Source organism: Populus nigra, chromosome 6 (genome assembly GCF_951802175.1).
Source record: "Populus nigra chromosome 6, ddPopNigr1.1, whole genome shotgun sequence".
NCBI classification, from domain to species: Eukaryota; Viridiplantae; Streptophyta; class Magnoliopsida; order Malpighiales; family Salicaceae; genus Populus; species Populus nigra.
The window spans coordinates 13,105,090-13,117,558 of NC_084857.1; the positions used below are offsets into that span (position 1 = coordinate 13,105,090).

The 12,469-nt window shown below is 32.7% G+C and overlaps 1 protein-coding gene across 1 annotated transcript; it reads right to left on the bottom strand.

The window, feature by feature from the left end:
• Nucleotides 1-3,912, bottom strand: LOC133695787 (uncharacterized). The gene is made up of 5 exons (XM_062117729.1): nt 3,716-3,912; nt 1,384-2,190; nt 837-1,022; nt 546-671; nt 1-400 (listed from the first exon to the last, which is right to left on the bottom strand). The coding sequence occupies exons 1-5, from the start codon at nt 3,755-3,757 to the stop codon at nt 299-301; spliced, it is 1,263 nt and encodes a 420-aa protein (XP_061973713.1). The 5' UTR covers nt 3,758-3,912; the 3' UTR covers nt 1-298.
• Between the last annotated feature and the right edge of the window lie 8,557 nt (nt 3,913-12,469).

Sequence of the window (12,469 nt, forward strand, 5' to 3'; positions counted from 1 at the left end):
TAATAAACAAAAACAACTTTATTGACAAACTTGTCAAGCTACTACTCACAATGAGATGCCACAGCATTCAACAGATTTGCTGGATCTCGGAGATGGTGGTTAAAAAAAGAAAAGGAAGGATAGATATATCTACAAAAACTACCTTGTTATTCAGCTGTCTACATGATCCTCACTGAATTCATATAAATGGAGCACCCATTCATTTGATTTCTTTTATTATAAATTTAACCTGGAGAGTTAATTAACATCCTGGCTGAAACAGGATCCTTCAAAATTGTAGAGAGGGGAAAGCTAGTACTTAAATCCAGGACTGGAAAGAGTAGTTGCATTTGAAGGTGTTCACACCACTGGTGTGAGCAAAAATATCAGAATCAGTCACATCTTCTTCTTTCATTGCTGGCTGCAGGAAAAAAAAGAAAAGGGAAGCAAGCAAAGAGAGGATTAAATAGGCACAGACGTTTACCAAAAGGAAACATTCGTTGAATGCTAACAAAATGTTTTACGTTGGAGATGAAAATAAAATAAAATAAAATCAAGAATCTTACTCCTTCATCTTCATCATCTTCATGATGGCCACAAACAGTCCTGCGGATGTCAACAGAATCATCATTCTTTGCAAACCTTCCTCTGACTCGAGGCCGGCTGTCTGCCAGTGTTTTGCGGCAGGCATACTGCGTATTTGCTCAAATCATCAGTGACAAATAAAAAAAAACACATGTTTCATACTCTAAGGCATTGCCTGCAGACAGATATGCACGAGTGATCTGAGATATCTACTATCACTTTTGATCATAATATCTCATATATAGTGTTCTGTTTTTGGGAGAAGAGAGCACCTTAATTTTCTTGCTGAAATTCCTCTCATTTCTTTTCTTCATGTACCTATGGATTTTCTCCTTCCTTTGCTCAACTGAAAGTTTGCCCACCTTGAAAGTTGAATCTTCCAAGCTTGAAATCTCTGATGTTAAAGGAGCAGAACTCACAGGCCCACCCACCAGTTTTGGAGGTGTATTGCCAAGTGCCTTCCAAAGACAAATTATAAAGGGAAGAGAGAATAAACACAACATGAGTTCCTTCCAGAAGAACCATATTTAAAGTGTACATGCTCTGCTATTTGTGCCTAAGAAATGCTACAACCATCGAAGCAGGTAATTTAGTTGTTGAAAAATTAGTAGTGTTCGGCTTCGAAACTCCGTTTATGAAAGATAGGCAGGGAGCTAATTCGATATTCAAGAGTACTCTTTGGGTTCATCATGATAAAAAATTCTTACTTCTCACTTGGAATTTGCTTTCTATAGAACAGTAAAGGTTTTTCAAATTGCTACTTAACAAATAATAATGATAATAATATAATTCTGCATGTATTCGATGTATTGCTACTACCTGCAGATCACCAGGGTTAAAAACATGCTGGAGGTAATCAGGACAGGAAATCCCACCATTTTCACCCCGATAATCCAATTCTAGTGGTTGCCATTCAGAACCCGTAAGAATACCACCATCGAAAATCCCAGAACTGTCAGCAGATAATGCGGCATTCATGGTCCCAGCAAGCATGTAAGTACTCATGGCTGGACCAAGAAATGAACAGGTAGGTGATGATGGGTTCAAAGGTACATAAGAAGGAACCGAGGACAAGCAATCTTCTTCAAAAACTGATGGTAATGGATGCCCCATGATTGGGACAGCAGGGTCAGCAGTGTACTGTGACAGACCATCAGCAGATACAAAATCTGTTAATGTGAGTTGGGGTTGCACCGAAGAGAAATCAAAATGGTCATTTTGGGTAGAGATAAATATAGGGAAAGAAAAAGTAGATGGAGAAAAGTCTATGGAAGCAGAGAGTTCACTGACAAGCTCATCTTGGGAGTCAAATATTATGGACCGATTACTAGTGTCGTTGTTATTTATGTTGTTAGTATTGGCAGCTGTAGTTGTAGTTGTACTAGTAGTGATGGTGCAAGCCGTTGTGGTTGTAGGGGTCGTGCTTTTATGATTGCCTTTGTTATCTTGGCAGCAAATATTGGACTTGTCTATATCTGGTGGCGATGGAAGATTGTTAGTGTAGGAAGAGTTCTCATAGCAGCAGTACGAGCTAGAAGTGACTTCTGAGTTTTGCAGGGTTTCTTGGAAGAACTCAGGGTAACAGAATTCCAAAATTTGGCCACTGATTGGGCTTGAAACATCGTCCTGTAAAATAGTATAGCAACAATGTTAAGATCATTAATACAAGTCATGATCACATGACTACTAAGCTACAGCACATACACGCAAACCAAGCTTGAAGTTTGATGTTTTCCAACTACGATTCAGATTGACCTTTCCTTTAGGCATACGCCAACAACGATTCTTCATCGTTTGCAACATGGTTCGGATCTAATTCTTAATCTTGGTCCAATGTGATTGTGATCTATTCCCTCAGGCCATGATATGATAAAGATACGCAACTTAAAAAGGCTAAAATTCCCTAATCAAGCTGGATTTATGCATGTTAATCATCAAGGATAGAATGAGAGTCCATAATAATTCACTTTGTCAAGTGTGCTAGAAATACAAGGTAACGAATGATACTCTCCCTGCAAAGTAGTGGGGGTAATTAGACATCGGGCATGGGGTTCCAATTCTCTGTCCTTACTCTATAATGTATCCTTGACCAAAATGGAGCAGGGGCCGGGCCGGGTGGGTTGCCGAGGGCAAGCACCTAGTCTAGCTCATACAAGTGCGGCTACCAAGTACCAATCTAGTTTCCATATTTGATCAAGAATAAAAGAATAATATCATATAGTAGATATCTGATTATTATAAAGTTGAAAAAGATGTGTTTGTGTGCCACCATGTGAGATGCGGGAACTAGGGCACCCGAGATTAGCAAAAATACTTCATAGCATTAGCAAGATGGGTGCCCATGGCTTGTTCCTTTCACTCTCGTTATCTAGCAATAGCCGAGTTCAGGCAAACATTCTGAATTGAAAGGCATTTAGCTAGGATAGGAAGACCCAATATGCTTTCCATGTGAGGTTCTGTCATTAATTTGGACCTTACATCAATCCTTACTGACAAGAAAAGAATCATAGATTAGATATTCCTTGTACGTACTCATATATATTCTCTAAAGATCAAATTAGTTGAAAATATTATGGTCAGAAAAGTAATATCTACTTTGGCTGATGGTGCCGTTTAAGACAGTGACAGTTATGATCGCATGTTAGCATCGTACGTATTAACTGTGGCCGGAGGCCGGAAGCATATGTACTCATTGAAGCAAGTATTATGATCATGGAAATCGAAAGGAGCTAGCAGCTCTAACTTGCTGCTATTTCTGTAATCTCTTTCTCGTAGTAGTTAATGCATTTCCAACTCATAATCAATCATTAAGAAGACTAATTGCATCTACTTCTTTGCTGCAAAATCTCACTCCATTTTGAAAGCGAGATTTTGGAGCTACCTCTCTTCTGATCTTTATCTAGAAATTAAGAGGCCTTGTATGAAAGATCCAACTTGATTAAGAACATAGTTAATTAAGTACTTGTAAACATTTAACCAGCCGCGAAGAGAAACCAGAAAACATGAAACCGTGCTCGAAAACATTGCACAAAAACTAAAAGAAATGATCTGCAACTGGTGTTCACACAAATTGAACTAACATGTACTGTTCAATGCATGCATGCATTAAACAGTAAACAGAACAAGAAAAGAAAGAAAGAAGGAGACTCACAATAAGAAGCTGCTCCGATGGATGAGCCATGTCCTCCAACATTGTATCTGTATTTCTTGATTGAGGTAAGCTTTACGTATTCCTCAAAATCAAACCTGAGAATCAAGCCTTAATTAACTCCTTTCACACACCCTCAAAATAGCACCTAGTGATAACATTAAATTAAAGAAGAACTCTTTTTAGATGACGATGGTGGTGATGATATATGGTAATTTTCAAATGTTGTATGGCTAAAATTAACGTAACCCAATACTCCATTAAAACCCAAAAAAAGAAGATATATAAAATCAACAAAGGTAAGGGGAGAGATAGAGAAGGTGAAGTAGTAGTACTTCTATATATGTTGAGAAACAAGGAGAGGATTGTTCAAAGTTTTTTTTTCCTTTTCCGATTAGCTAAGAACAAGGAGGTTGTGGGCTGTCCTAGAAGTTAGTCACCCACAATTCTACAATTTAAAGGAGGTTTTCGTGATTTGTCCGTACACTCACCTTTGTCTTTGTGTCAGCCCGACACAAAAGGAGGACCTCAAGTTCTTTACTTCTTTTGCCCTGCCGAGGTTATATATACCCTATGAGTGGTGAAACGTGGCAGTTTTAGTGACGTGGCATTCCGGTGACATGGCTGCGTGCCACTCGGATGGGGAGGGGTCAGACTCATTGTACGTATCTTGATACGGTCAAGCATTAATTTGGGTTGACCAAGCTTTTCTTATCGTATCTTTGCTTTTCTTGTCCATTTTGTCCTCCTGGCCTAGGATGCTTCTTATCGATCCTCCTCTTCAATTCAGCTGAGATTCCTGTATGTGTAGTCATATTAGATCATTGATAATTTTTCTTTTAAACCTAAAAGAAAATTGTCGAGTGGTGTTGACACGTTTTCTAATAGGATAACATTTTAAATCTATTTCGTAATAGGTTAAAAAAAAACTTGGATGATCAATAAAAGAATATATTTTTATTTTTTAAAAAATAATATTTTTTATATAATATTAAAATAATAATATATTAGATCAAACTGACTTAACTTGTTAAATTTGCTATCTAGGTCATGAAATTACGATAATCTTATATAAAATAAATTATTAAGTTTAATTCTTAATTAATCTAATGTTAAATGATGAAAGTAAATAAATATTAATTAGAAAAAAAAGCAAGAGAAAAAAATCAATTCAGGTTAATATTCAAATCCTGTAAAATAGCAAATTGAAATAAATTATAAAATCCGATTCTCAAACAATTTAATATTGAATGATAAAATTAAAAGAATAATAATTAAAACCTAGAAAAAAGAAACCTAATTGAGTTAATCCAGATCAACTCGTCAAACCCACAACCCTGATCCTGAGACAAGGATAAACCTATAAAAAAATAAATAAAAAAAATTATGAATCTCAATCTTAATTCTCATGCACTAAATTTAAATATTGAATGATTAAATTTAAAAATAAAAATAAAATCGCATCAACTTATCAAACCTGAAATGGAGATCATGATGTTAAAATAACACAATAAAAAACAAATTATAAAGTTGAATTTAACGTTAAAAAATCAAATTAAAAAAAAATATATTTTTTTAAAAAAACAAAGCATTGTTTCCGTGATTAATAATTTGAGAGGAGGTGAACATAGAATTAAGGCATGTTTAATCGATGAGTTTTTTTTTTAAAGAAAAATCTTTAAAAATCACCTTTTTTTATGTGGAAAATCGCTTTGAGTACTTGTCAGCGGTGGAGCCACCCGGGGGCATGAAAGGTCAATCGTCCCTTTAGTTTTTTTTTTTCATCTATATTAAAATATTAATATAATAGTCTATATTTTGCAAAAATAATAATAATAATAACGTGGCTAGAAAAAAGACCGTAGCTAGTGAATTTATATCTCAACAGTTTTTATCTTGTTGTTATTTTTTTTTTGTTAATTTCTTTGCATTTTTTTTCAGATGGGTTGGTCTCTCTCTCTCTCTTTTTTTGTCTTTTTCTTTCTTCATTTATTTGTATTGGATATATATCATGCCCACCTTCTAAAATTTCAGGATTGCTAAGATTTTTGATTTTTTAGGGTTAGTTTCTTTTTCAATTCTCTAAATAATAAATTCAGTTGGAATTATTTCATATTTTTCTTCTCTTTCAAGAAAGTTTGAGAATTTTGAGTCAAGTTTTAATGAGTAGCTAACAAAAATCAAATTTTTAGGGTTCATGTTTTTTAGCTAAGAGACTAAATAGTTTGCCTAACAAAAACTATATGAATGACTTGTTATTTTTGAGATGCAGATGCAAAATGGTTCAATATGTTTTGTTAGTAATTCTAAAATTACTTATTACTTGATATTTTATTATTCATTAATTAAGGATTGAAAAATATTTTCAACTTTATAAACAAAATTCAAAACTTGGATCTGGAAAAAAATGATTAATCTCTACTTTTTGCATATTATTGCTACTAATTATTTATAAAAAAAGCTACTAAATTGAAAATATAACCTCAAAAACATAATTAATGATCTAAGAAATATTAGTTACATATTTTAGTTTACATTGCTACTATTGTTTTTTACAAAAAAATACTACTGAATTGAAAATCTAGTGTAAAAATATCGGAGTAGAATATTAATTGTCATAATTTTTCTATATGAACAAACCCTTCATACAATATACTTCACCACATTAGATGAAAACAATTTAATGCTTAGCACATGTTTGGTATATAATTTTGATTTAAGATTTACTTTATTATCATTAAATAAAATAAAAAGAGAATATATTGTTTGTTACTTTAGAATTAAATATAATTGAGATTGTTTGATAGTCAAATCAAATTCATGCAATGTTCTAATGATTATTTTATAATTCAATTGATTTTTGTTTAACAACATATTATTGTGGTGTATTTAATGATAAATTTTCTGGTATTAAAGTTATTGCTAATTTTACAGAGAAAATTATAAAAATAAAGAATGACAGTTTGAACAGAGTTTTTTAAATTGGTATGTATACTTATCAAATTGCACTACTTCTATCAGTTTCAAGTACTATATATACTATGCATATTATAAAGAGTAGATTGCAGAATATGATCATAGATAAGTGAATAAATGATATTTTAATTTTATACATTAAAAAAGATAATTTCAATGAGATTAATAATGAAGTTATTATAAAATAGTAATTAAAATATGAAAACTAAAAGAGAATAATTCCAATGTAAGTTTTCTCTTTTAAAAATCATTCTTAAATTAATTTTTTTTGGTATGAATTAGTCCTTATATTTTAAATCGATTTCTCCATACAATGAATGTCTATATAATATTAAATATGTGTTAATAATTTGTCTTTTTATTTAAAAAAACCCTGGCTAGGCCACTTAAATAAGTTTTCAATATTTTTTTAAAGAGAAATGAGAAAGAAAATGAAAGAAATAATGCAAATCTTTTCCATATTGACTTACATATTATGCAAGTTTGAAATCATCTTTCCGTCTGTATGACATCGATGGCCACGTGTCAAAAGCTGAAAAACACAGGTAAAGAGAGCCGCATCATTTTCCCTAGCAAATTTGAAGGTATTTTCTTAATGGGGATTTGGATGCGGTTGAATCAACCGACAGATAACAGTTTCGGGTCAAAATGCTTTGAAATTATTCGAGATGCTCTGTTCTGCGCAAACAGGGGGATAAATTCGCTTGAAACACAGTTATCAACTTGAATTATGAATTGAATGCGATGATTAAGAGAGGTGGCCATCTATTTTTGTATACTCGTCACTGCTTTATTGCCACAATACGAGAAAAAAAAAAAACACCAGTCAAAAGATGCCAGGAGAGTTCATATTCTGAACCGTTCTTGAGATTAAGCTGCTGGAATCAAATTCAAGAAACCAAATTACTACTATCTAGCAAGACTAGCTACATATTTTATGCCCAAAAGAGAGATCAAATACGCTGTACAAGTCTAATAACTTGCAAGAAGCTGCTGCTAGCTCTAATTTCGCCGAAAAGCTGTCAAACTTTGTTTGACAGGTTATTCTTTTGTATAGATTCGTGTTTGTAAGCAGGATTCTATCCTGCTAAGTTGTTTCTTGGAAAATAATACTTATTCATTCATGAAAAAAAAAGCAGGCTAGAAATCAGATAATCTCATATACGATCTCTTCAAATCTTTTTGTTTTTTTTTGCATTTTTTAGCAGTTGGTTCCGACTTTTAGATGGACAGGTTCGCAGGGACTTTCAACGGGATTGGATGTGTCACAGTTTGAAACCATTAGAAGGGATTCTAAAAATCTGGAAAGAGACCTCCATTTCCTGAGGTTTCTTTACCTGCATAAAACTTTCACATCATGCTTTTTTGGCAATATCAATTCCCTTTTTTCTAAAAAAAAAACACTAAAGACAAGACATGTTCATACAATTATTGCCCCCATGTGTGCTGTCATTCTATTATAGGGAAACAGTGCTCAACTTGTTGATGCTGTTGTATAGATGGACTTGTTACAGTATGATATTAGACAGCAACTCGCTAGTTTGCCCGAACAATGCTTCATTTTTTTTTAAATTTAAATATGTGATGATTAAAATAAATATTACCCATCTATACTAAAAGATTCAGGAAACTTAATGTAGTTAACTTGATCGCGCCAAATAATTTCTATATAATTTAATTTTAAATTTAAGTTGAGTAAAAAATTAGGTCAAAAAGTCTTTTTTTCCTATTAATTTCATCTTTTTTATTATTATTATTTCATCCTCAAATGATTTTTTTATTGTCATCCAAGTTGTTTTTAAATTGGCTAAATTAACTGGATTGTATCAATATAATTTTTATATTATTTAATTTTAAATTTAAGTTAAATAAAAAAATTTCAAAGTTAATTTGTTAATTTGTGTTTAATAATATTACTAAAAACTTCCAATTCCACAACGCAACCTTGTTAACTAGTACATTGTTATGTTGACAAACTTCCAGTTTTTTATTCTTTCAAAAAGGAGGGTTAAATATAAGAACTCTTAAAAAGAGAGAGGACATGGGTGTCAATTAAGCTGATGCTTCATTTCCTGTTAGCAAACATTTTTATTGTATCTGATGATGTTTTAATATCTAAAATGTTTTAAAATATGTATTTTAGAGGTAGAATTATGGGTTAATTACATATTCTAACAAAGTAGTTTATTATTTATTATTTATTATTTATAAACTTATAGCTTGTTGTAAAAAACATATAATCACAAAACAATCCCTTTTTTATGGGATTTGAAATTGCTTAGATAATAAATGAACTTTTTTAGCAAATGACTATAATAAATGAGGCAATGAACATTTATTTTTAAGAACAAAAGTGTTTGTTTTTTGAAATTAAAAAAATTGTTTTTGTTGAGAATAAAGATTGTGATCCTTTACCTGTATAGTTCAAGAGATATTTATAACCCATATACCTTGTCTTGTTGCTCAAGAGGAGGGATTCAAGAGTTATTTTGCCTTGATAGCATTAATGAGAAATATATACTCCTTACACATGTATTAATGAGAGACATATATCTCAGATATAAATATTAATGAGAGACAAATATTTCTTACATGTATATTAATGAAAGATAAAAGTGGTCAGGCTTAGGTTACAAAGTTAAACCCAAAAAGACCTAGGACATGTGTTGAGTGTAAGATATATTAGGTATATGTCTAGCACTTGGGCTAAGCGTATTGCATGAACCTACATAGGGTGCTAAGCGTGGGACCGATGTTAGGGCTCAGACGTGGCGCCTAAGCCACGTTTGAGCAAAAACAGGCGCCGCGTCTGAGCAAAAACCCATAAGACCTTGCGCCTAGACTCAGGCTCCACAACTAAGTCAAAGAGGTACTTGATGTGGGCCTTATATTTAGGTTTGGGCATGCTGCTTGAGCCCAAAAGATGTTGAGTGAGGACCCAACGTCTATGCTCAAGCTCATTGTCAAACCCCTGTCCACTTAAGCTCAGGTGTTGGGTCTGGTAGCTTTCCAGATACGCGTTCTATTGGGTTTAGTTCTGGCAACTTACCAGACCTATGTTTATTTGAACTCGATTCATAGTTATATCTAAGAATATTAGGCCTGTAAATAAACTAAACCCATGTCATTTAGATCTAACATTCTACCCAGCCTTAAATTGTTATGAATGAACACAAGCCCAATCTATTTGTCAATGGATTATTACCCGCGGCTAATAATTCATTTTTTTATAAAGTGCCAAAAAATACTGATGTATCAGTATCCATGTCAATACAGCACCACGGAACCCCTTGTCCTGATCATTATATATATTTTCTTTATTCCTTTTCTTTTAAATGATTTAAACGAGCAAAATATCTGGAAGTGAAACAGGATGCTTAAGGGTTAAGACCCACACATGTTGGAGTTGACAGCTTACTTGGAGTTCAACAAAGTCAAGCAGAACAAAGCTATGTATTCTCCACTTTCGTACGTTTGATTCCCAAGTGAGTATAAAAGGCAGACCACCTCCATAAGTACCCATCAATAGATCGTCTATCTACTAGGTTTATCTGTATTAAATAATATATTTAATATTATTTCATTTATTAAAAGTAAAATAATATTTTCAATTTAATCTATATATAATTTTTTATATTTAAATTAATTCAAGCATTTTAGAATAAACAAATTAATGAAAATTTCAAAATTTTTTATATTGTTTTTATATTAATCTAAATTAATTTAACACTTTGCACAACCTTCTTTTAGTCAAATCTTTCAAGCATAGCACAGGATCCCCTAACTTTCCTTGCTGCTTGACGCGACTGCCTTTGCAGCAATTAAAGAACGTTTCAGCACGCCTCATGCCCGTGTTTCCACCTGCCTAACTCATTTCGAGGTCGAATGCTTTTTCTGCTAGCTTTTCCCTCACCTGGAAATGAAAAACTCTTTCTAGATGGAGCTTCTATAATTAATCTTATTTCCGTAAAATTCTACAGAACCAAAGGAGGTCTTTCCCTTGTGCTGTGGATACTTCGGGAGAGTGAGAATTCTGCAGAATTTATTTTGGAAACTAAAACTACGTTCTACTACTCTCTAATTAATACACGTTACTTGTTTTGTCTGTTTTTTGTGTGTGTTTTTTTATCCCAGGACACTAGGACTGACACCTATAATTATTAGTGATTAACCAGCTCAGTCTGCTACCAGCAGCTACCACGTATTGCATGCAACTTAGCTCATTACACCTGATCATGATCCTGGAACTTAAAGTTGTTCAGCGTATCTGTCACTTTCCTAAACTTTCAGCAATCCCACCTTTTATTGTGGGACTGATTATGTCCGTTGTTGCATAAAATTTACAGAAATTCGATTTGGTGTTGTTATAGATAGAAAATGCAGATTCTGCAATATATATCATCAACCTTTTCGGGCATGGGATCGGAGCAAGGGGTCTTTTTCACAGGCGATCACTTCCAAAGCATTGCCATGACTCATGACAGGAGGAGGGTATATAAAACTTTGCAGGCTACGGCAAGTGATTGCTGCTTAGCATCTAATTCACTGTTTCCATATCTATTTTGTTGTTTCTTTTCCAAGATACGTGCTTTTAGATTCTCATCATAATTAAAGCAATGCATTTTCTCTAAGGAGTCCTCTGGTATCCGAATTACTGGCAGAAAATTGTTGGGGAATGTATTCATCTTGCCATTAATGAACCGATCGAAATCTGAATAACTTTGAAGGTCTCAATTTAAATCGCAGAAGCTCAAAGTAATCTGGCATATGAACATTACAAGTTCATGCCTATATGTATACGTTCCGCAAAGATGTTCACCCTAATGCAGGTAAATCCCTATACATTCATAAGAATAGGCAGGCGTATAAAGGACGTGTCTCCTCTGTCTACAGGGATAGAACAGGACCAAGCTATCAATTTTCCTTGCTATGCGCATGTCTTGTCCTCCACAACTACATCTTATCGACTTCAAACAGAACATTTTCATGGCGACAGGTACTCTTGAACAGTGCAAGTGTAAGGGGTATTGAATGCCAGATCTCCACGTACAAATGTTTTACTAAAGCTCCATCTCTTGAAAATTAATCTAAACTGATATCTATAAAGAAATAACTCAATTTAATAGTTTAAATTGTTAGATAAAATTATAATATATAATTTATATTATTTTCTAATATATCTTTTTAAGTGAAAGTTCTTTGAACTTGAAACTTATATATGTCTACAATACATTATACTTAATTAGGAATGATGAGATTTGAACTTGTGACCGCTTAATCATCAAAACTCCGATACCATATCAATGAATCATCCCAACCCAATAACTTAAACTTTTAAATCCTAATATATGATTTATATTATTCTCTACCCACAATAACAAGTAATATTTTTTTTTATAATTGAAAACTACTGATCAAGAACAATGTAACCCTGTTAAAAAAAAAAAACAAGCTCTTAGAGACATGTAAAGTATGAAGATAGTTCTTATTTTTGTTTTTCTTCTTTTAGCTTCCGTAGCATACATACAATTTTATAAGTAAATTTTTATTTGATTAGTGTTACAGGAAATAAAAAATAGACATGAAAGAAAAAAAATAGTTAAATATATAAAAACGCTATATGTCTTCAAAATAATTTTCATATTTTTAATATAAAAATACATAAAAATATCTCCCTTCTATTTTTTTTTCCAAATCAGTAACCTACGTAATAATTATCAAAACACCCAATCCAGGACAACACGTAAGAAAAAATAATTAAAATTCAGCCCATTAAAAGAT